Genomic DNA, 25,581 nt, shown 5'->3' on the forward strand with positions numbered 1-25,581 from the left:
CTGGGAAGAGGGGACGGCAGGGCACCACAGTGCCTGCAGCACAGCAGAGCTCTCAGGAACAAATGAGGAAAATTAGTGCTCGGGCAAGAATCACCCTCAGGAAAGAGAAGCCAAGCACTGGCCTAGGCAGGGGGGAGAGGGGAGGGGGGAGGAGAGCTGATCTCTTTCTTCACCACTGAAACCCCTCTTTTTTCTCTTTTCTCCTCAGACAGTGAGATCTTTGCTCTGGCACCTGGCACCACAGAGAGAGTGCTAGTCCTCCCTCATGTGGTTGGTTTCTTTCCTGATTAAAAGTGATTAGGCAGCTCTAAAGCCTGCAGAAATGTGACAGAGGGAAACGGAGACAAAGAGTCCATTCAAGATCTCTTAAATCCCTGGGGCAGTATTTAGAGAGCCCCGAGGAGAGAACTGGAGCAGAAACCGCCCCACCAGGACCTCCCTGTCCTTCTCCTTCCTGCTGCGTCCTTCGTTGCAGCTGTCTCCTCCACCATGTCGTTCTCTGAAGCAGAGGTGCAAAGTGCCCGTGGTGCCTGGGAGAAGATATATGTGGATGCTGAGGACAACGGGACAACTGTGCTGGTCAGGTAAGGAAAGAGGCCATCCCGCTGCTACTCCAGAGGGTTGAAGGAGGAACAGCAAGAAGGATGGAGTTACGACCTAGGAGCACATCTTGATGAGTTTTCATGCACACCTTCCTGGGAACATTTTGGTTTGCTGTGGTTTATCGCACCTCAGGGAGGAAACAGGCAAGAGGAGAGTTCCACACAAAGAAAACTAAAATGGTGAAGTGGGGTGGAAAAGGAGGCAGAGACAAGAACAATTTCTCCGCTCCAACCCTCTCCCCAGTAGAAGAGTGATGTATTCAAGTAAAGAAAAAAAAGTATGGTATAAAAGAGAATGGGAACAAAACATGGGCCTATTTCCCTCTTCCCCTTTACCTCCGAACTCCTTTAATGATTTTTTTTAACTTGCATCTCCTCAATATTTTTCTTCTAATTTTCCTTTCCAGTCCTGAGCCCACCTGTTTCATTGTATTGTATCCTTCCTGTGGGCTTTCCTCTCTTAGTTTTTGCTCTGTTTTCCTCTCTTCTTCCGTAAGACACAAGTTTCTTCTATTCACCTTTCACATATCCCTGTCTCAGCTGGGGCTTACATCATCTCCATACACACTGATCAGTCCAGCTACTATTTCTGGTTATTGTACCTTTACCACTCCCTCTGGCTTTCTTGTATATCACATCTTGTTCTTGGATCAGCCTCAACATATGTTATGAACAGCTCTTTCCTTCTGCAGTCTACACAAACTGAGGAGAGTTAGGGTCAGAAATGCAGCTATAAAATGTTAGTAGCATCCAGTGGCTTGGCTCTCCGGGGTAATTTGCTCTAGAAGGTTTTGCCTTAGTGTCCTACAGACCCAGCCCTGCCTTTAGAGAACTTCTGGGCTCCCCAGTACAAGACAGACATGGACATACTGGAAAGAGTCCAATGAAGGGCCATGAAGGTGATGAAGGGACTGGAGCATCTCTCCTATGAGGACAGGCTGAGAGTGCTAGGACTGTTCAGCTTGCAGAAGAGAAGGCTCAAGGGGATCTCATCAATGTATATAAAAACCTGAAGGGAGGGTGCAAAGAAGACAGAACCGGGCTCTTCTCAGTGGTGCCCAGTGACAGGACCAGAGGCAATGGGCCCAAACTGAAAGACAGAGGGTTCCCTCTGAACATCAGGAAACATTTTTGTACTGCGAGGGTGACCAAACACTGGCAGAGGTTGCCCAGAGAGGCTGCAGAGTCTTCATCCTTGGAAATAGTCAAAAACTGTCTGGACATGGTCCTGGGTAACTGGCTCTAGGTGACCATGCTTGAGCAGGGGGTTTGGACCAGATGACTTCCAGAGGTCCCTTCAACCTCGTCTGTTCTGTGACTCTGTGAAATGCAATCTGGAATTTGTTATTGCTATTTCAGGTGGATAACTGGTTTACCCAATAGAGTAATCTGCTTTTTTAAGAGCTTGACCAAGATTATTGTAATTGATGTATTATAAAAGGCAATTCCTTTATGAGTGGCATTGAATTGTGTTACTTTCGAATAAACGAAATGAGCAGTACCCAGTACTCAAACCACAATCCATCACAGGCAGTAAGAAAGCTTTGGGATGGACTCCTGGAAGGGGTTAATTAACAAAACCAATAGTAGCATTTCTCCATGACAACATCCACTAAGAGTACAGAGGACATATCTGCTGTCCAGAACATCCTTGGGAATATCGCACTGTCACACTCACCCTGTGTGAACGTGTTCCCACTTCTCTGTGGATTTTATCTCCACCTAACACTGAGTCAACACTGAGGAAATGTTTCCTTTAGAAGCAGCAGAATAAATTCAGGATAGGTAGGTTTGAAGGTGGAGTGAGCAAATAAAAGTGCCCTGGGGAGAGGCGAGGCAGGGGACAGGCTGCTGTGGGCACAGGGGCTGTGCATAGATGAGAAAGGCAAAGGAGAACCAAGAAATGCAGGGGAAAGAGGTGTCTGTTCTAATAAAGAGAAGGAAAAAGGGCAATAAATGCATAAAACAAGGCCTGGAACATGAAGCCATATCTGCAGCAATGCCTCGGTCCACAAATTAAGACATCTCTCATTTCTCAACAGGATGTTTACCGAGCACCCAGACACCAAGTCCTACTTCACACACTTCAAAGGCATGGACTCCGCCGAAGAGATGAAACAGTCGGATCAGATCAGGGGCCACGGCAAGAGGGTTTTCACTGCCATCAATGACATGGTGCAACACCTGGACAACTCCGAGGCTTTTCTTGGGATAGTGAACCCACTTGGCAAGAAACACGCCACCCAGCTGAAAATCGACCCCAAAAACTTTAGGGTGAGACAGCAGCCACCTTCCCGGGGGCTGTAATTGTGATGGGAGGATGTCTTCCCCTTGGAGGGTTAGAACTGAGGAAAACAGACTTTGTATATATAAATATATATATGCTTCAGAGAGTGGAGATGGTGGAAGGTGAGATGGTTGATGGTGGAAGATAGCAGGAGTGAGAGATCTGGAGTCTGCTGAGAAGGCGGCTGTGCAGCAGATGTGATGCAGGCAGGTCTGCTCAGGCGGGAGCTGCAGAGCTGCTCACGAGTTGTAGTGGGCTTTCTCAGTGCAACAGCATTCCCACGCTTGTCATTTAATAACAAGACACAGAAAAGCACTTAACACTGGACTTCAGTCCTTGGTGTCTATTTTTCTCTAGTAACAGGAACTGAGCTTTTCCAAGACAACTAAACCAGCTGTTATTGAGCAACAATGGCAACAGCATTGCCATCACTAAATAAACACAGATAATAAATACAGGATCAGGTGACTTACCCAAGTCCACCTAAGGTCACTAGCAGAGTGCATTTGTATCTATTTTGTCTAGAGGTGCAAAAGGAGGCACCTGCTGGTAAAGGTCCCTCAGGCACCAGGAAGGTGGTTTCCAAAGCAGTGGGCCCAGTTTTCAATAAGTGGGACAATAAGTGAGGATTTCTGCCTGGTGAGATCCTGAAAAGACTTTTTCAGGGTAAAGATGGACACAAGATAATAAATGCTGCACAGAAAAGGAGCTGATGCTTCAAAGTGTACCACCTACCTAGCATCTGTAAATACTTACAAACCCTCATTGCTACAGGGTGCTAGGTAGCTAACGAGCAGGAAAGATTAGGAAGAAACTTACCCCCCTCAAACCATGTATTCCACAGGTGTCAAACATGGGGCTTCTCGTGGCCTCTAAACATTTGGGACAGTCCACTGCCAGGAGAAGGATTGCAGTAGATGGACCAAGTGAATTGGTCCTGTACAGCAGTCTTTAAGTGACTGTGTATATGGATGCAGTCAACATTAACTAGATACAGGACAGTTAAAAAAAACCCAACAACAACAGTGACTGCGTTTTTTGGTGAATTCTATAATGCACCTAATTTTCCACAACCTATTTCCGGCTCTGCATGCTATATGCTACTGAATTGTTTTTGCACCCCCTTTCCACGCTCCAAGAATCCCAACTAAAAATATATATTTTGTTCTTATGCTTCTAATGTGGAGGAAAATTCACACTGGTTGTTTCTTCCCTTCTCCTTGTTTAGATTATCTGTGACATTATCTTGCAACTGATGGAGGAGAAATTTGGAGGAGACTGCAAAGCTTCCTTTGAGAAGGTGACCAATGAAATCTGCACTCACCTGAACAACGTCTACAAAGAGGCAGGTTGGTGAGGATGTGCAACCTCCAGGCTCTTCAAATGTTTTGCCAGCACTGATTTGCTGCTTTTGGGCCTCCAGTCACAGATGGAAGAATGAAAAAAAATTTTAAAAAAACAAGAAAAAGGCTTATATAATGTAGATATCAATGTCAATAATTTCCTTAGCAAACTGAGTTTCTACAGTTAAATAAAACCTGCAGATACATCAAAGCCAACCAACAAATCCTGATATGCTTTGCAGCTTCAGTGCTCCAGGTGGGTTCCTCTGACCACTGTCCTTGAAGATTATATTTTAAGACTATGACTTCAAGCTTGCTATTCCTGAGAGAAAGACTTGCTCCTTCCAGCAGCACCAGGGCACCATCAGCTCTTTATCTCAGCTACCACCTCTCCATTCTCATGAATGACGAGCAGCAGACCATTTTGAAGCATCTGCAGGGACTTTGTAGAGGTCATTATTGAAGAGGCACAGGTGTTTTGTGTTTGAACTAAAATAATGGGGAAAGTGGTGCATGGGAAAGACTAGTCTGAGAAAGACCCAGGGAAAGTCCTATCCTGCATGAGCGAGTCGAGCTCCCCAACCTGGGAAGAGGTTTGTTGGAGCAACTTTGAGTGCAAGGGATGGCAGCACTGAATGTGGTCACCACTGGGTCCCTCTGGGCAAGGATGAACACCTCTAGCGTGTGGATTTCACAGTGCTACTCCCAGCAAATTGTTCTGGCCACGTACCCAGGAGAGGGCAATAGTACTGAGCTTACTAGCTCCTGTGCTACTCAAAATGCATCCAGCTGAGGGAGGTTGCTGCCCTGCTGAGTGGGCGGCGTGGCGGGCTCAGCTCAGCATGGGATTTCTACGGCGCTGCCCTCATCTTCTCCTGTCGCATGTTCTGAGCCTCACTTCAGTGGTAACTGAGTCCTGAACTATTTAATTGCTTTTCCTTGTATTCTTAGACGTGGTGGAATCATCAGCTAATAACTGCAAATAACTACATGCCATTTTGCTTCAGTGTAATGCAATAAACACAGAGAAAGCAGATGCGTCCTCTCATTTGTAGCATGGAAAAGGCACACACGATGCGGAGGAGCATAGCTGGTTACAGTGCACGGTTACTGGTGGTACTGGGGGGTTTACCGAAACCAGCTCAAGCTCCCCCCCAGGCACCCATCACACTTGAGGTAATCAGTCAGACTCCTTGGGTGGTGGGAAGGGAAGCTTTTCGCTTGACCATGAAACAGCAATTTTGTAACCAGTTAAAAATGCAGAATTCTCCTTCATTCAAGGTGTAGTTTCTTCGCCCATCCCATTTGTTTGGCAAAGGATGATGAAATCCCAAAGTCCAGAAGATGAACTCTTGCCAGAGAGGGAGGATGGGCAGGCTGCTTTAGTTGATTCGGTATTTTATCCCTCTTGGGGAGAAGGAGAAGCATATTTGTGCTGGTTTTAGCTGGGATAGAGTTAATTTTCTTCATAGTAGCTAGGATGGGGCTATGTTTTGGATTTGTGCTGAAAACAGTGTTGATAACACAGGGATGTTTTCCTTATTGCTGAGCAGTGCTTGCACAGAGTCAAGGCCTTTTCTGCTTCTCACCCCACCCCACCAGCGAGTAGGCTGGGGGTGCACAAGAAGCTGGGAGGGGACACAGCTGGGACAGCTGACCCCAACTGACCAAAGGGATATCCCACACCGTATGACATCATGCTCAGCATATAAAGTTGGGGGAAGAAGAAGGAAGGGGGAGACATTCGGAGTTACAGCATTTGTCTTCCCAAGTAACCATTACAGCTGACGGAGCCCTGCTTTCCTGGAGATGGCTGAACACCTGCCTGCCGATGGGAAACAGTGAATGAATTCCTTGTTTTGCTTTGCTGGCATGTGCAGATTTTGCTTTACCTATTAAACTGTCTTTATCTCCACCCATGTGTTTTCTCACTTTTACTCTTCCAATTCTCTCCCCCATCCCACTGGGGGGGAGGGGAGTGAGCGAGTGGCTGTGTGGGGCTTAGTTGCCGGCTGGGGTTAAACCACAACAATACTGTACAGCATTGTCACATATTGAAAGAAAAGAACAAGACTTGTAAAAAAATATTTATAGTCTCAAATCCCTGCGAGGCAGTACAAGTAAAGTTAACACTCTGAAAAGCTCAAAATACTTTCCCCTTCTTATTTACTTGCTTTAATGCATGTTAAAAACACTATTTGCCATGATGACGGTTAGCTGTAATGATGTGCTCGTCATTGCCATAGACACCCTGGGCTGGCAGGGGCCTGACAACACTGGCCGATGGTTTAAGGCTCTTGTGTTCCCTGCAATGGAGAGAGAGGTGTAGCAAAAGCAAAGTGTGTGAAATAAATCAAACTCAAGCTTAAGTCAAGAGGGAATTTTTTAAAAATCCATTTACAAAGGGGACACACATTAGATTTTAAAGATTTGTATTATGTGAGTCTTTTAGAAGTACATGTCCCTTTTTTTTGTTTATCTGAGATTTCAAAGGACAGCAGGAAGATTTCCCAACAGAGCGTAGATCAGGTGGCATCTTGAGATTCAGGATACCTAAGCTGAATTCCCAGTTTTCCAGCAGCCTCACTGCACAATCCTGTCTGGCTTTCCTTGGACCTCACTGTGCCTCTGCAAAACAGCAACATTCATTCACGTACTTGGGAGGCAAACCAAACACACTCTTTACTTATGGAACCAGTAAATATGTGGTGCTATACATATTGTATGCATTCTTAAGGATAACTTTGATCCTGTGAAGAGAAACCTAAGGGAAACATCATACCTAAAGGTAGCAGGAAGAGATTTCCCATGGAGCACCACCAGTGAGTGGGACCAAAGCCCTCACACCGAGCGTCATGGTTTTCATACAGTCTGTGGGACATCAGGAAGGTCTGGGTGAGATGACAAATCTGTGAGATAGCATGAGTAGTATGAAAAGCGCTGTGGAGTTGTCTTTGTGTCTGACCTAAGCCAGAACAGTGCAAACACATGGAAAATACTAAGAAAGGGGAAGAGGAGTGAGAGGGAGCTCATGGAGGAAGTTTATCCCCTCAGCTAATAAAATCCAAGTGCTTTGCCAGTCATGCTGCTGGAGGAAAAAAGCATCCCCACAAGCAAAACTTCACCTTGTAGAGACAAGCGAACACTTTAGTGATTCAAAATATTACCTAACCACTGTAAAAACACATATGTACTTAAATGCAGTTCATCGTTGACTTCGTTGAGTGGACTCAGACCTTCCAATGGGGGCAGCTTTGGGAAAGAACAAGGAATAGAAAATAAATAAAGGATCACAGGCAAAGAGATGAGAGAAATTTAACTTGAAAAACTTCAGTCACCGTGGTGACAAAGCAGAAACTTACCCAGAGGAAGGTGCATTTGCAAGGCATCCTTGTGCAAATACAAATCAATATTGGGATAAAATCCAAGAGTCCAGTAGTGTGCGACAGCATCACCAAATCATGCTGAGACAAGGGCTACGAACATACCAAGGCAATTTGAAATGACAGGGAGTGTTTTACAGAAGTAGTTAACCTAGCTGTTGAGGCATTTAAGCCTAATAATTTTCTTGCTAGAAAGCCTGAGCCAAGCAGCCTTCCTGCCCCTGCCTGGAGCACGGGCAGCAGAGAGGCTCCGTGAGGTGAGGAAGAGGGGGGAGGTCGTCTCAGATATCCTGGGGCTGCCCAGAGAGGGGACCAGAGACCTTGCAGATGACTTGGAGAAGCTTCTAGGAAATCCTTCTAGCAGGGTCCAGAGGAAAACCCTCCCTTGCACCCACTCTTCTTGCTGGAAGGCTGTATACGTTATTGGTGATTGAAGTGAAGGGCTGCTTGAGCTCCTTTGCTGTAGTGGGCATAGGTATAGATACAGCCCTCAGAGGTGTTGCTTTACACCAAAAGAGTAGGGGCTGCTTCCATTTGCTGTTTAAAACACCTAGCGGTGGGTAGAAGGTGGTGAGGGTACAGCCCAGATGGGAACATGCTGGGAGCAGCGATGTTTCTACCCCATGCTAGGTGCCAGGGTGGTCACCTCTGTTAGAGCCGGAGAGGAGCAGGGGAGCCCTGGTAGGCTTTCAAGTCACCTTCCTGGTTAAACAGAAGGTACCACAAGGCTTGTAATGGCACGATGCATGATGAGAAAGAATTGCTGCCTACAGAAGATCATACTGAGATAAGACAAGTGAATTGTAACGTCTGCATCAGCACTAGGAGCCAGTGGTCCCTGGAAGAACAGAATAGCCACCGAATTCAAATGCCCGTCCACCAGGCATGGCGCTCAGGTGTCTCATATAAGCACAGGTGTGACTCCTGCTGCAAACCAAACCAAAAAATGCCCCCAGATCTATTTCAACATTGTAAAATCTCTCTTTTTTCTTTCATTACAACATCCTGCTTTAGGGAAAGGTGATGTTAGAGAAGATGCCTTTTTTTCTCTACCTTTGCTAAAGCTAACACTGAGTTAATGAATATTTGTAGTTAGGATATCACTGAGGCTCAGTTAACCTTATATGCCATACCAGAGCGCTTCTGGCTTATGCAGCGGAGTGGGTTTGAGCCAGTTCAGAGGATGGCTATACTGGTCAGATTGCACATGGTCAGTACCAAACAAGCCTAAGACACACAAGAGTGATTGTTTTCCTGGCGTGAGCCAGCAGCATCCTAGACTGAATTGTTTGCTTACTCAGTGGACAGTAAAAATAGCAGCCCCGTTGTACTGCAAGAATATTTTGTATGCTTGCCTTGGAGAGCCCAGGTTTCTGCTTCTGACGTCCCTGGAAGCATGTCCCCAGGAGGAAGCACTGCTGTGGTGTCTCTCTTGCAGGCAACAACATGGTGCTTCACCTCCCCCCTGCACAGCCACATGGGAGCAGATGAATCAGGGACATGCTGCTGGTGCTGCTGGTGCTGCTGAACTCCATCCAGCCTTCCCAGGCTGTCCACCAAGGACAACCACTGCCGTCAGGCAGAGCAGGCTCATCCTGACATCGCGCTGAGACTTCCCATTAGCATGGGCCACCAGTGGAGCCTTGCATGGTGTTACAAGAAGAGGCAGAATTTTAGGACAAGGAAGACAATGGCTGTTAAACATTGGAGCTGACGCCCGGATTACAGTCCCACCCTCCATCAAGGCAGCAGTTGCCCTTGCCTGTTGGAAATCAGCAGTTCTTTACTCCCGTTGCTCTGTTGCAAACCAGTTTGAGCTTAGGAAGATAGCAGCACTTATTAAAGTTATTAAACTTACTAAAGTTACAGTAGTTCAATGCAAAGTCCCCAGCCCAGTTATCACCTGCTAGTGATGGATATGCAGAGGCTCGAGCAGGCCTTTGATGCGGGTGGTGCCTGACGGCTGGTGCTGTGAAAGTTTGCAGCCCCGCTGAGCCAGCACCAGGAACGATTTCTAACCTTTGTGCTCCTAACTGAGCATCACCATCAATACTACAGTTCAGCATTCACCAGATCATTTCAGCCTGGGAAAGGGCTGTACAGCCATGGCAGTTCCTTCTATCTATCAGGCCCTTTTTGACCCAGGGCCAGCCCTGCTTTGTTGCTAGCTAATCCCGACTCCCCGCTGGTGCATTTCCTAGGAGGCTGCTTGCCTGCGGTGCTCTGCGCAGCGCTACCAAGGGCCTGGGGAAGCGATTTGGGAACGCAGTTACCTCCGCAACAGGAGGTGAAAAGCCAGAGCCAGGAGAGACAAGTCGTGAGAGAATTTTCTAATTGCCTGCTGACTGTCCATTACGTGCCTGCTGGTGGGAAAGCGGGGATAAAGAGGACAGCCTGTGGTAGAAACAAACATTTCTTCCTCTCTTCCCCTGTATTTCCAGCTGCTGTTACAACCTCTGCCCAGCAGTCCACTGCTTCCCAGTTTTGCAGGCTGCAGTGAAAGTCAGATCTCCAGGCCTCTGTGACAAGAGGAATTAAAAAATTGCATGAGCAGTAACAGTGCAAGAATTTATTAAGAAGCAAGTAGAAAAAAAGGGATCAAAGCCAAAAACAAAGAGCAAGAACCATACAGGACTGAATGAAGATCGCATTAACACTTTTTATAAGCTACTGCATCAGGAGAAACTAGCCTCTACTGTATACCGAACAAAGGACAACCATACTGAGGAAGGTGGCACGTGAAATGTGGGATGGAGAACAGTAAAACAAGGGGGGTTATCAGACCCTCACACAACACACTACGCACTGCCATCACCTCTGGCACGTAGCTCATTCTGCATTTACGCTTTGTTTAATACTGACTGCAACTGCAATCTGCTTGAATCTGTAACAGTCCCAGAGGAGGCAGCACACATCTCACTGAGTCACCTCCAGCACCGCAGGTGCTTCTTGTTGTGATACTGATAGCTAAAACCGTTCTTTAGATGTTCCCACCCATGCTTTTAGCGGTCTTGCTTTGGCCCCAGGTGTCTCAAGACAAGTTGCTACCATACTGCCTTCAGCTAAATAGATAATCTCTGCCCCAAGGCCATTTAAGGTTACCACAATCATCCATTTGCGTTGGCTTAGGGGGTTGGTTCACATATTTTCTCCTGCTGCCCCTGGGGCAGGATGGAGGGTGCCTCAAAGTCACAAACTGGTGCAAGATAGATTGGACAGACAGCTGGGCTCCAGGGTTAGGGTTTGCGCTGTAGCAAGGAGGATAAATCCCAGACTCGCTACCTGACAGAAGGCAAGAGGACAGATAGGAACAGCTTCCTCCGCCGGCTTCACTGGCGAGTCTGATGGTGGGTAACGCGATATGGCTGCACCAGGCCAAGCACCTCTTTGCTTGGAAACGTCACTTTTACTGTATAGTTCTCCTGGCTCCAGCAGGAAAAACAACTCGTATTCAGGACAGAACCTCATTTCTGGTCATGTGCCATCCTCTAGCAGCTTACCGTCTCAACTTGTTTCTGTTTTATCCTCCCCTGGCTAATCCAGAGTGAGAGCTTTCTGAGATACAAGAGTAATGCTTGTAGGCTCACTGTGTTTCAAACACTTAAATGAAATAATCTACTATTTTCACTCAATTTGTACACCTGCAGTCTGATAAAAATTGCCATGGAGCTACAACTGTGTCAGCAAAATTTCTAAGAGATGCTCAGCTACAGCACCCTTAGGTTCCCTCAGGAGCTCCATTCCCCTCCCAGGCTGCAGTAAGCTTCCCGGCAGGAGAGGGAAGATATTTTCCTTGAATAGGAATGGCCTTAAGCACTCTCAGCACTCAGGCCCTCTCAAGGACCTGCACACCTGTGAGATCTCTTAGTGAAGCAGCAGTAGCAGTACAGCTCACAATGCAGATGACTGCACGGACCTCCGGTGGGTCTAGCACCCCGCCGCTGGTGCTCTCAATCTCGTAGGAATCGATGGCTGAACAAGCAACCGGAGGGAGAAAAGCTGGGCAAACGGGCTCGGCGTGGCAAGTCGTAAGAAGAGCGTAGACAGACGATACTTAGTGCGACATGAAGCTAGTACATCCCTGCCTGTGGGACGTATTTGATCTGGGTTAGGGGGCTGAGTGGCTCCATCTTCTGAATGATCTTGCCCTTGTATTTATGATCTGGTTCTAGACCAGAAGTCAGATTTAACAATTGCTGAACCATTTACTGAAGATTGGGAAATTAAAGACTGCAAGTAATGAAGCCCAAACTATCTGATTAGTGTCAAAGCTCTTTCCCTTACACGATGCAGCAGAGATGGACAGAGATTTCTTTCCCCCAGATCCCTTTCATGATTTTGACCATGGAAACTAATGTCAGTCAATACCACTCTTCAGCTGTCTGCAGGAAATACAGAGGTGATGAACACCTCAGCTTCACCCTCCTGGAAATCAAGGCAGCCTGGTTCTGATGGAAGGGTGGAAGATCCCTACCCACTCAGGCACAACTAATAAAGCAGCCCCCCTTTCCAAGAGGTGTTCCAGATCTCGTGCATCAGAAGCGTGTTCCATCAATTGCCTTAATTCAGTTCTCTTCCTAACTGCACTCCAGTCCTCATTTCAGTCATGAGGCATGTATTTCCACATGTAATTCAGATTATTTTATCAGGATACCAGATGTAAGACTTACCTTCTCTCTGTTTAACATTGGTGTGGTACTTGGACACTACAAAGCTCACTACCCCACAAAAACCTATAAATAAGGAAAGGCCCAAATCCAATCACTCTTTCATAATTAGAATTAAAAGCCATTTGTAAAATCAATGGCATATTATCCAGAATTTGCTAGTAAGGAGTCTAAGCAGCGTTTTGTCACAGTATGCAAATTCCCACCCCACTCCCCTTTTCCAATACAAAATTTCTAGTTGCTGGCTGCAGGGGGAGACAGGTCCTCAATATTTCTGGAATATTTTTATTCCAGAAAGGAATTCCAAAGGAGTTAGCAATCCACTCATTAGCAATTCTGCTACGCAAGATGCGTCTAGAAATGACCGTGACTTTTGTCACACCACTAGAATTCCATTAACAAAGGTGTGACAACAGATGTTAGCAAGCACTTACACAGCAGGTTCACACCAGAGGGACAAACACTGGTAACTTAAATTCATCACGCAGCTGGGCCACGCAGGAAATCATAAAGCATTTCCAGGAAGGAAGCTCATGTTCGGATTTCAAATGGGTAAATAAAAAAAGCGTTAAGTAGTTAGCCATCATTATTCCAGTATTTCTTTAGGAGCTTAAAATGACGTGAATTCAAAGTGGAGGGTATGTGCTACGTTGAATACAAATCCTTGCTGAGAGGTAAAGGTCCTGTTCTAGCTTTCACTGCCATCCCAAATACTGCTGAATTATCTACTGCGTTAGAATAATCACCCATGTGTTCTGACCATACTGAAGAGGCTACAGAAAAGACACTGGGGAGAAATGCAGACAGTGAATTTACAGTGATGTTACACGCCCATAATTAGCGGGCCTACAGAGGCACTTGGACTAGGGAGATACAGAGGAGAGTCTGCAGAACCTGCTGAAAATGCCAGTAAGTCATTACAAATGCTGCTCTTAAGCATCACTGTTAAGTAACTCCGTGGTGCTATCTCAAGGAGAACTTACCAATCTCTAAATTCTTCTGTGTGAGGGTAGGGCATATCTTAATAATTTATATGGCCCAAAGCACTTTCAATGTGACAGAATTGACAGCAACCCCTTTATGGTAAGGCAGCTTGCACCTAAATGAAATACTGCTTTTTGAAATTGAAGTCATTAAGGAGTTAGTGGCTGTGCCATGATCGTTATGATTCCACATGTTTTTGCCTTTGAAGATCTCAGGACAGTCAGGATTGTAATCAGAAAGACTGCTTCTCCTAGAACACACGTGCATGTTAAAAACTCTTAATAACCAAATGTTAGTTTTTAAATGACTGAACTGCTAAGTAACCACCTTAAGAGACCAGTATATCCTTGTTAAGTTATTGGACAATGTGGTTTCCTTTTTTATTTTTTTTTATTTTTTTGTTCTTAATTTTTGTTTGTTGCTGCTGGTTTTTTGTTTGTTTTTAATACAATTAAGGATGTGCCATTTACACCCCACAAGAAAAAGCAGAAAGAGTCCTTATGGAAAAAAACAAATATATTGAACACATACCAATCAAATGGTACAGATATGGGACTGGCTTTGATTTCAAAATTTAAGTAGAAATAAAAAAAGATGTAATGCAACAGCTGTTCAATTTCCAAGTCTAAATAGGCACTGTAAAAAGACATTTCCGCTTTCTCCAGCACACGTTCCTGTCTAAATGCTCCCCCTGTAATCAACTCCTAGGTTCCCAAACAAAAGAAATCACTGGGAACATAACCTTAGAGTAAAAGTTAATATCCATCCACCCACCCTCTTACAAAAAAAGCAAACAAAAAAGTCCCCCAAAATACAACCTTGCAATGCTGCCGTTTTGACTGGAGCAGAATTGGAGAATTTATAAAGGTTCAAAAGCACCCAAGGCAAGTAGTACAATATAATTTGTTCACTAACTTGTATTGGAAAGGAGATTAAAAACATTGAGATCTGCATCTTGGTACATAAAACTGTTGTCCTGAATAAAGAGAAATCTTTCAGAAAAGTTTTACAACTTGGTGGAAGTCCAGGACCCAGCTTTAGGCATCATTAATTGATGGGGTTTAATTCTGACTTTGTTATAACCACTTTTATATACTGTACATCTAACCTAGTTGGATCAGTGTCTGGAACTGCTCACTGGTGTCCCTTTGAACAACTGTAAACTAAACCATAGTATGCAACTCCATAGGAAGCTAGAGATCAGGTGAATATACAGCCAGTTATATCTCCCCTGCTTCACGCTCTTCTGAGCTCCTTGGGTCTTCCGATCGGCCATTAGCACTTTCATAAGAACGTTTCTTGTCTTTGAAATCTCGCGGTGACCTCTCTCTTGAGCTTCTATCTTTATCACGTGAGGTTCTATCACGATCTCTTGAACGTTCTTTGTCTCTGGAAGATCTTTCTTTTGAGGATCTGAAAAGTACAGTAAATTTGAGAATTCAAGTTAGTTATGGATCTGTAGCTCTCAAACAGCATTTTGATTTTATATTTTTCTTCTTTTTCCAACCGACTTTAGATTTATATAAATAGAAGTGTATGAGAAGACATCAGAAATCATTCTACTCTTCTCCCCTTCCTACTTCCAATTTCAAAAGACAAATATTGATAGAGGCAGAATTTAATCTACATTTATTACAGAGCTTAGATTAAGGTCAATGTGCTTCACTCTTATTTTCAACCTCTGCCCTCAAGCTTGCATTAACAGAAGTTTAATTGAAATTTCTCATCTGTTGTCTCTAGCTTGAGAAGAATGTCTAGCCTATCTCAGACATATAAATTACAAACTTAACAAATGTGTTTAAAAATGGGAGTTTGATTAAAAGCAGGGGGAAATTAACTCGTGTAATTCTGGAATGAGGCTATTACATGACAAATAAAAAACAAATCTGGAATCTGTGCTATAATTAGGTTTTGTGAGAAGAATTATCCCTTGTGTGGTTTGCCTATTTTGGGGTGGTGTTATTTTAAGATACTGTACTCTGATAATAGGCATCTCCAAAGCCTTTACAATGGAGCCAGAAAAGAGCTGTTCTGTTAAACAATCCACATAGTTTTAAATTTCATGAGCTGCCTGTATTAGAAAAAAATGAATTAGACATCCTCCTCTATATTGCCTCAAAGAGTGCACCTAAGCCTGTTGCTGAAAAACATCACATATTCATTTTAAGATGTACTGCAATCATAAAAGAATCTAATACATACTTGCACAGAAAAATCTTAACAGCATGCTATAAAGCTAGCCACTAATTTCTTAGTAAAAAATCTGGTGTACTGAACAGTGAGACTGTACTGTTTGGTCCACTACAGAAAGTTACTGTCATCACCTCAAAGCTTCAAAACTAACGTCTGCAAAATGCTCCTGCACTAATTTCCTTTTATAAGTTTACAAAGAAGTGACCTTTCATTTCAGTTCCTCAGCTGGAAAGATTACTTTCCCTATGATGTAGTGTTTTGCAAGACTTAGCATTTGCAAACACTGAGATCCACAGGCATTACTCCTAGTCCACAAACTACACGTCAAATAAGAAGAGGACCTACATGCGAAAGAAGTAGTTAATACTGGAGTTAGTACAGCTGTTTCACAAATATTTTGCGCTGCAAGTCCCCTGCAGAAGTAACAATGCTTCCAAACTGCCTGACTCAGGCTAACTCTAGTAATTAATCCTAGAATAGGCAGACAGATAGGACTTGATACCATCCACAGCTCTGGCTTTTCATTCAATGCATTTTTGGGGGAATGCAAGATGCATTTGTGCAGCTGCCCCACCTCTCTACAGGTGAGTCTCTAATCAGCGGACAAGAAGGAAGACTGGCTTTAATGAATCACAGCATAGTGATGTGAAAGTTTATACAATTGCTTTAGCAAGCAGTATTACTACCAGGAGACTTAGAACTAAAATACCATTCCTGCCTTTCTCAAGGGCAAGGTATAGCCTTTAGAATCAGAATCTTTACTAGACTTACATTACCTACAATGCTCAAAAAGCATTGCTTCTTAACTGATCAAAGGGATTCTTCTGCAGAAACCGCCCTCTCCACCAGATATGTGGGCAGCATCCATACTGTCATGTTCACCAACTATGAATCATGTTATAATATGTAATACTGGTTCCAAGACAGTATCTGTGAATGCCTGCGTTGGGTCTGAGCACAAAAAAAACATAAGTAGCCTTGGACAAAAATCCTAGGGCAGCCTTGGCAGTCTGGGAAAATCCTAGAGTAGCCAGTCAGATCTAGGAAAGCAGGGAAAGATGTAGCTACAGTTTCAAACCTTCCAAAGGGTAAGATGTTTGAATAATGGGCCTGTGCTCCCCCCACCAGCTTTTTCCTCAAAAGAAAAAAAAAAAAAAAAAAAGAAAAAAAAAAGAAAAGAAAATGAAGTCTGTACTTCTCTACCACAGCAGAGAATTAGCATGGGGCTAGAATATTCTGTTGTCAACCAGGATCTGAAGGATATTAAAAAAAAAAAAAAAAGTTCGTCTAAATGCTAAGAGTGGGATCTATCCCACTCAGCTTTAAATGTCTGCAGTGTAGACATCTAAGCTAATCAGCCAGATTTCCTTAACAGTCAGCAGATGAAACAGACACTTTAAGGCATGATTTGTCTCATCTTAAAATAGACACAAAATTATGTCAGATGAGTCTGTAATGACACTTGTGAGATTTACATTTGACCTAGTCATCTAAAGCCAGGTGAAATGAAGCCCCATCTTATGACTTCAGGTACTCTATTTGTCCCTACAATGTCTGTATGGGAGTACATTAGCCCTTGTCACATGAATTCTTGCAAGTGGGCTCAAGCATACTGACACAACCATCTCTCAATTTACCCACATTTAGGTCTGCTGTCACGATTGATCGTATCAGAGTATGCATCTCAACATCTAACTACAAATACTCACTTTTGCATTCCAAATCAAGAAGCACAAATTACATATTTTGTTTCTAATGAAATGAAAGATGATTCGGTTTAGTTATTTGGAACTTCCAGCTAACAGCAAGGAAATGGAGGACTTTATTTAGACCTGCTCTTGATAAGCCAGTAATTCAAGCCTGGGTAGACCAGGGTTCCTATTACCTTGGACACATTGCTATTATTACCAGATGGGTTCCCATTCTCTTAGACACATTTGCTACTATTGCCAGATACTTAGTGTACGTTCAGTTGTGCCCACAGAGTGTGGAGGGCCACTCCTTATATTGATAAATTTGAAATGAGATCCCAGCCATTAAGAGATTTAAATCTATCCCCCTGTTCCTATGGTGAATGATGATACAGATTAAAGAAAACACGTTTGACAGAAAAATTTATGTATTTGTAGAATTTTCTCAGATATAGCACACAATAAACATCCCTTTACTTTCAGAATGAAGAAGTATCTCATAGGTGGCGGCTTTTCATTTTATGTGAAAGGCTCTACGGAAAATACTTTCTGAAGGGTAGACAAGAAAACCAGAAGGAACTGCATGGTTTGCTGCAAACAATAATACCCAGCACATGTTTGCCTGTGATAATGTTATTATACAGAACAAAATGGGAAAATGACTTCCAGTAGAAGCACGCCAAGAGTTTCTCCAGTAAGGAGTCCAATTGTCTAGTATGCTTACATGCTGAAGCAATAATGGATGTGATCAAAACTGAAAAAAACCCAACCCAGACATATAAATAGCTTTTACAGCAGGATTCAGCCGCCTATAACAACTGTATTTTATAGTACTTTAACCAAGCCCAAAAATCACACTGAAGGCTTTAGGTTAACATAAAATGCAACTCTTCCCACATAGCAACCAAAACTCCACACTTCTCTTAAGGCCCTAGAACTAGTGGCACCATGGGCCGCCACTGCTGCAGCTTTCAGCTCTGTTTCTGTTGCTTCTGGTGTCACACTGCTCTTCTGCAAGAGTTTGGCAAAAGCACCATGTTCCCCAGACCTGAATTTATTTGATTATTCAAAACCAAAAGGCTACAACTCATTCCTGAAGAAGTTAACTTGTTGGACTGTGTCTTATTTTCCAGAGTCTTCTTGGCCAGAATTCCTTGGACAACTGAATGTTTTGAGCTTAAGGAAGACAGGCTCGAGTAATAGTATTTCATATCAGCATTTTAAGAAATTCCTCAAAAAAAAAAATTTTAAAAAATAGTATTTGACAACGAGTACTTCCCTGGACTAGAAAAAGAGTTCTCAGGAGACAACAAAGTCTAATACATTTGAGCCTGCAAGTTCAGGTTTATTTTGGCTTCTAGCATCAACAGCAGTATGGTATTCAAGAGAGAAACTTCGCCCACATTCATGTGAAAAGCAGCTCTAAGGGCTAGAAGGGCATCTCTAAAAAGGAGGTATTCAGCCTGGCTGCAAGTTCAATAGCTATCCTGGTCCCAGTGCAGCAAGATCATAGCTCTAAGGATTCTTTAGTCTCTTCAAAACACAGTATACATACTTTAAGAGCAAAAACTTTGCTTGACCTCAGAGAAATAAGAGGTATGAGCTGCTAATGATGCCACAGCAACTTTTTCCCTCAAGTTAACAATAATGCAAAACTCTTATTTGTACTAAGGATTCTTTCAACGCAGGTGTGTCTCATTCCTTCAGGGCAGGAACTGACATCAGGAGAAATATTTCCAGTACTGAATATCATCAGGCTGAAATCTTGCCCTGAAGTATGTTATATTTTTTTAACTCATTCACACAAAACAAAGCTTGAGGGGCTTATCCTTTGATAGCATCTTGCAAAACGACACTGACTTAATCTTCAAATCACCTTGTGCTTTTTCAATTCACCTTTGGCAGCTGAACCTGACAGGTTTACTGTTATATCGATAGCACCAATGGTCCACACCATTTCCTTGTTCTTACATATTTCTCTGCCAACATACAGAAGACAATGAATCATTTGCATTCTGCATATCATATTGGAGAGTCTGAACAACTACAGTGAGAATCCTGGACAACCAATCTGTAGTTTTCTTTGAAGGACCGAAATTGAGTCTTGCAAGGCTGGACTTCAAAGTCGAAGAATTAAAGGCAATTTGAGCATATGCTCTATACATTGGTTCATCTAAGTTACTAAATGTGTGGATTTGAAGGAGAATGTCTATTTTAAGACTGAAAAACTACAGGTTTGAACATTTGCTAATCTGGCATTGTGAATGCCTTGAAGAGGCAGGCTCTTTAGGATAGCTGTGATGACAGGCTACAATCAAGATGGAAATTGCTGAGTCCGAAATGTTGACTTCAGGACACTAAAGAACACCCTGAAGAATTTTAAATACCAGACACTACTGCTTACATCAACCAGAGTGCTGGACATTTAAGTTTTTGGTCCATCTGCAACAAAAAGAAGAAAACAAAAGGGTTGTTGGTCCAACAACCCTGTCTTCTATGCTCTCTTACAGAGCACAATGGGACTACAGTCATGTACCTACTTCAGGAAGAAAAAAAAGCTCACTTTTAGGGCAAAGAGCCCATGAGATTCTTGAACACATTCAACACGTATTTCTCCATCCTTGATGATTTAAATCCTAAAATCATTTGAATTATAAACCCTGCATGTGCAGCCACTTCAAAACCAGATCTTCTCTCTTCTTGCAAGCTGACAGTCTGTCAGGGTTTTAAGACTGGGCACACCGTCCACTGTACTGCCCTCAAACCTATGCCACAGTGGCTGACCTGTACAAGAAAGGAATCCTGGTTACGAGCAGACGTCCCTACCAGATGCCTCGTTGTGCAATTCCAACACTCTTCTAAATTATGCTTACCTCACTCATCTAAAATAAGTCAGCAAATCCTCAGGAGCAGACAGCAACTGAGTCATTCAAAAGCAACAGCCCCAGACTGCTCTCTGCAGTAATCCTTCAATGAGCAGTTGAGCCACTTCTCTTGCAAAGCCAACATCTTCAGATGCAATGCAACAAGTTTATTTTCAGGCATATCTAAACTTGTTTTTATCTGGTGCAGTACACAACAGATGGGCTCCAGTGCTGGGAACAAGAGCCCAAGGGAAAAAACAAATGGATGACGGCAAGATGACTGTTGATATCCCTGGGTTCAAATGGAGATCAACTATTTCACTTTTTACACTGCAGGAGCTGGTAGTACTATCAACTTGACACCAATACCTTATATCACTCCTCCAAAACAGAAATAATATATAACTCTATTATCTTTATTTAAAAAAAGAAAAAAAAATCACTGCTATATATTACAGATCACAAACATGCTAAAGGCGTAATTGAAATCTGAGACAGTTTCAAAATGTGTTTAAATTACCAAGTGCTAAATGTAAACTTAACTTAGTGTGAAAATTCTCATCATGCATCTAGGAAAAGCCATTTAATTCTAGGCCAACGTTTACCTCTTTTTGGAGCTGCGTTCTCGGCTTCTCTCCCTGGAACTATGCCTGCTTCTATGATGGCTGCGACTCCGGCTGCGGCTGTTAGAGCGAGACCTGTGACGATGGCGTTTCTCACGGGATTTGGAGCGAGTTCTTCTCTTTCGTTCCCGGGAGGCTGAGCGAGACCGATGTCTGCGGCGATCTCGGGACCTAGATCTAGGAACAGAAAGGACTTAAACCACACACTGCATTCACCTAGCTACTCTATCAGTGGACTTTGAATATTATGCACTCTATGCATAAGCAAATCTGTACAGAGAATGGTCTGCAGTGTTCAGAGCTATTGCATTGTCCTATCACAGGCAAACATTAGAAATCCTACAAACTTCTTTGTGACTAATGCAGACAATTTTACAGTTAATTTATGACTGTGTGTATGGTTACAGCACAGCCAATTCGGGCTTCTGAAAGAAATTAAAAGTATGGAAAAAAAATCTACTTTTTAAAATTTTAAAAATCTTGTCTTTATCAGGCAAAGTTGTAGAACTTCATGAGGCAGTGATAGGGACCATCTTCCAGAAACTATGTATTATGATGTTCTGAGAAAGCAAGAGTATATCCTCCCCCATAGCTACTACAATAAAAGTAGTCTGGAATGTTCTAAACACCATACAAATTCACTACTTTCTTTCTTCCCCCCCCCCCAATCACTTTGCAATAATACCTCACTGATAACCTAACTGTGTAGGTTAGGAAGAAAACACATACTATTGATGGGTCATCTGTTGAGAGTTAACCTGGTGCTTAGGATTTTAAAAACATGGGTTTTCACCAAGAGGTATTAACCACAAGCTTCACTTTTGAACAAAGAGCAATTCTCTATGTTGTAAGCATTATTTGGGACAAAATTGCGTTGTAGTAGGCACAAAACAGACATACACGTATAAACTCAGTAGCATCGTGATAAATACTGTATAAACACACAGAGATGACTATGTAACAGAATGCTTTGTCTGTAAAGATGGACATCTTAAACTAATAGTGTTAGACAAACTTATAGTGTTCCAGCTCGTGAAAGGCTGGCTTCACAGATGGTATTCCTTGTCTGCAGATTTATATACCTTTTGGTATGCTTGCTGTGGGATCTGGACCTGAAATAAATGGAAAATAGTAAATCAATTTTTCTTACAGAATCTTACTATGAAATAAAGTACAACTTAGTAATAGTAAACCAAACTAGTTGACCTGTTATTGTATTTCTTATTTTACTAGCAATTATTTAAAGGCCTTTTATTTGATGTGAACATCTTTGTAACATATTTACCAGGAAACACATCCCTCTGACAACTGTTTTGTCTGGTTTTTTTTTAATTTATTTTTGAGCCCACCATGCTACTAAACCCAAAAGAATATCTAATCTGCTTTTTTATTCCCACCCCTCCCACAGAAAAAGCTACAGTTCAAGTCAGTACTCCCTTATTTCTTGTCAGGCATGTATTATCAGACTACAAAAGATTTCAAAGTTTACATTGTTAACCTCTGACGCTGACATGTCAAGAGGACTGCAGTTCAGATTCCATGCCACTCTAGCCCCACAAGGCCTGGAAGCAACTATTTCATAGAAGAACAGAGAATTACTTTCCTCAGTCATACATTCAACTACTTCCAATAAGGAAAGTTTCTAACATCTATAAAGAAAATGTCTAACATCTAACAGATGTTAGAAATTCACATGTGTGTAAGCTGACATCTGTCAGGTCTCAAAACAAGGTATACACCTGAAAATTATCTCATTTAAAGGCCATTTTTTCAAATATGTAGAGACATTTCTATCTGTAGTTTTTAAAAAGGCTTTCTATGAAAACAATTCAGGTTTTAAGAGTCAGACATAAAATTCACTCTCAACCCTTCTAAGTTTCCAAGGAATGCAGACTATTGTGATTCTGCAAATTTAAAAATATGTGTGAACTACATGATAGTTTTCCCATTAAACTTAAATAGGTCATTATGTATATGCAATTAAAACAGATCCCTACCTCCTTAGTTTCTCCCTTTCTTCTCTTTCCCTCTCCTCTCTACGTTTCAGACGTTCCTGATTTCGTTTCTCCTGTTTATCAGCCACAATCCTCTAAAAGCAAAGGAATATATTCATTAAGTTACATTTCAAAATTTTTCAGATGAAGGTGCTACAAAAATAATCTAGACAGTTAATATTCAGTTCTTTCCCTCATGTATATTCCCTTTCCCTTGTGTATATTATTCCCTCTCTCTTCCTCAGTATATATATATATTTTTTTTTTCTCCAAGAAACAGAAGTTATTGCAGAAGAGCTGCAGCAAATAGATGGGTGTTACACGAAGACCTGAAATATGTAGAGTTATATTAAGTTTTCCACAAAGGGAAATTCAGAGCAGCAAGTCATGCCTTTAATGTGAGAGTTTCCATGCCAATCCTATCACATTTTGGCCACTGGGGAAAGGCAGAAAGGAATCAGAACTGGAGAGTTAATTGCTTTATTAACTCCTTCAGCTACACCGTGACATAAAGAAATCCTTAGTCTTAAAGGACTTGGTTGGGCTGATACCTAGTTTTGAGGCTACTTGTTTCTGTATTGTGAATATGAGACATATAATCAGAGAGGATGCTTCAGCTGATAGCCCCCAGGTTGAACTCACTACTACTGGGGACAAGGCACGCTCAGTAGAGGGCCCTCAGATGTGGAACTCACAACTGGAGATCTGGCCAAACCCAAGTCTCGCCACCTTCTGGACATGATGCAAGAAATTCAACTCTTTGTAAAGACCTTCTTCTGAGATGTGGAATTGCCCCAGCAGCATCTTGATTAGATCTCTGAGGAGAGCTCTGAGGAAGGAGGGGATAGTTATTGTTTTCTTTTTTTGTTAGCGAAGTACTTCAAAAGATTATTTTATTGATGCTTTGGGAATGTGAAATAATTATCCATGCATTTTTTTTTTCCAAATGGTCTAAATAATCAGTTATTTCAACCCTTTATGTCAAATTATATCTATACTTCCTTGTACAATATCAGTAATTTAACTACAAGCAAGGTTTCTTGTTCAAGTGACTCTTTGCATAATTTCATGGAGGGATGAGAGGAAGCACACATGATCTACTCTCGGCATCTAAGGTTTAAGTTACAGCAGCTATATTTAGGTGCCTGAATTGCCAATATAGTCAACGGAAAGAGCTGAGCTTTCCAAAAGGTAAGTCACAGTATCCATGCAAGACAGCTGGAATATTATGAAATATAAACCAAACCAATTTACTCAAACTCAGTAGTGGCACTTTCTGCTTTTAGGGCTTCAACTCGTTTAGCTATTGTCTTTAGTGATTTCTACAGTTAAATGCTTAATTGAGCCTTGAACTCCATAATTTGCATATTAAGATCATACATGGCATCAGCGTCCAAATCCATCCTCTTGAATACCAAAAATCTAGAATATAATTCCAGTAAGTCTTTCTTTCAGCACACGACTTCTGGTCAAGATAGTGTTGTTTACGATAATATTCCAACTGGATTTAAAATCTTCAAGCTATAGAAAACATGCAACCTCCCTGTAACAATTACTTTAATAGCTAGCCTGACTTCAAGATATATATCTTTTTGTATTCTGACTTTTGGATAGCTACAGCCTTGAGTTGTTGGAACTTATTTATTTCATCTCTTGCTTAAGAGCCTTCAAAAATTACTTAAAAAAAGAAATCTTTAGTTGTTGGTACCTACAGAATGAAAGTCACCTCCTAATCTTTGTCTGGATAAAATGAACAAATTGAATTTTAGTCTTCACCATACAGCAAGCTGTTAGTGCTCCAAGCATTTCTCTAGATCTTTTTTGAAAACTTTGCCAGGTGTTATCATCCTCCTTACATATTGGTACCAAAAAAAATGAGGATTTCAACACCAGCCCTATTAACATTTTATCCTAATTAAATAAATATCACTCACTTAGGCCCACTACATGTTCTTCTGTTTTCAAGAGTCTCATTATTACTTTTAGCTAATCAACTGGCCAAAAGTAAAGTTCATCTGGCTATCTCCTATGACTGCTAAATATGTTTCAACACCACTGTCGTTCAAAATACAGTTCTCCATTTTACAAGCAGAATTGCACTCTTTGTTCCCAAGATGCATTACTTTGAACATGTGTTTTAATATATCTCGGTGCAAAAGAGGTCATCTTATCAAATTATCCAGATACCTGATATTAAATTAGAATGTTTAGTGTGCTGTAGACTAATGAAATCCCAAATTTTAAAGTTATATGAAAAAAATTCACATGCCCAGAAAGAAATATTCCATTAAGGTTGCCTGGCAAATAATTAATTAGGAGCACACACATATACACACACAAAAATCTAAAATGATTTACCCTGAGTTCCTCAAGCTTCTCTCTTATTTCAATAAATCCTAAATGCAGTTTCCCTCCAAAGTGGTCAGCAAGTCGTCGGTCATTGTCATGAAGACCAAGATAAGCCGAGCACACTTCACAAACCCGTAACTTCTGCTGCTGAAAGCTGGAGGCAGGCATAGAATTCCTGTATACTTCCTAGAAAAAACAATTTGCTGTTACTTGTCAATGCACAGAAATACAACGGTAACACTTTACCAAAGATATACTAGCAACTGGTTTTGCAAATTAAACAAAGTAGGGTGATTATTACCTTTACTTAAGATTGTACTACTTAAAAGGATGAACAACTTTTTCATATGCAACAACGAATACACGTTAACACTACAATTACTATGTTAACATATTATGAAAATATTACACCAGTTTTAATTCTAAACCCAGTTTAAAACAGTCATAGTTTCCTGAGAAACTTACCTGCATTTTAGACTCTAATTAAACAAGTTATGTGAGCAAAATTTATCTACAGACACTCAGATGACAGACAAGCAAGGCTGCCAGCAACCCCTCTGGTAGCATTAAAACAACCGCAGATGTTTGTTTCTATAAATTT

At 42.1% G+C, this 25,581-nt stretch overlaps 2 protein-coding genes across 4 annotated transcripts in view; one reads left to right on the forward strand and one right to left on the reverse strand.

Moving 5' to 3' along the window:
- Nucleotides 1-489: 489 nt before the first annotated feature.
- Nucleotides 490-4,246, forward strand: LOC309589931 (cytoglobin-1-like; the record flags this gene model as incomplete). Its single annotated transcript, XM_082310651.1, has 3 exons — nucleotides 490-584; nucleotides 2,645-2,876; nucleotides 4,118-4,246. 3 exons carry the CDS (start codon nucleotides 490-492, stop codon nucleotides 4,244-4,246), a joined length of 456 nt encoding a protein of 151 aa, XP_082166777.1.
- Nucleotides 4,247-12,295: 8,049 nt separating this feature from the next.
- Nucleotides 12,296-25,581, reverse strand: part of LOC309588637 (putative RNA-binding protein Luc7-like 2) — a 37,670-nt gene continuing 24,384 nt past the window's right edge. For 2 of the 3 annotated variants that reach the window (XM_082308133.1, XM_082308135.1), the window contains exons 8-12: nucleotides 24,990-25,166; nucleotides 22,635-22,726; nucleotides 21,720-21,749; nucleotides 20,620-20,814; nucleotides 12,296-14,679 (exon numbers count right to left, since the gene is read on the reverse strand). In XM_082308133.1, the coding sequence (XP_082164259.1) occupies nucleotides 14,487-14,679; nucleotides 20,620-20,814; nucleotides 21,720-21,749; nucleotides 22,635-22,726; nucleotides 24,990-25,166 (687 nt within the window). In that variant the 3' untranslated portion in view covers nucleotides 12,296-14,486. The remainder of the gene's footprint in view (nucleotides 14,680-20,619; nucleotides 20,815-21,719; nucleotides 21,750-22,634; nucleotides 22,727-24,989; nucleotides 25,167-25,581) is intronic. The other variant, XM_082308134.1, reaches the window with a different exon arrangement.

This window comes from Platalea leucorodia, assembly GCF_965183815.1.
Source record: "Platalea leucorodia genome assembly, chromosome: 4".
Classification (NCBI taxonomy): Eukaryota; Metazoa; Chordata; class Aves; order Pelecaniformes; family Threskiornithidae; genus Platalea; species Platalea leucorodia.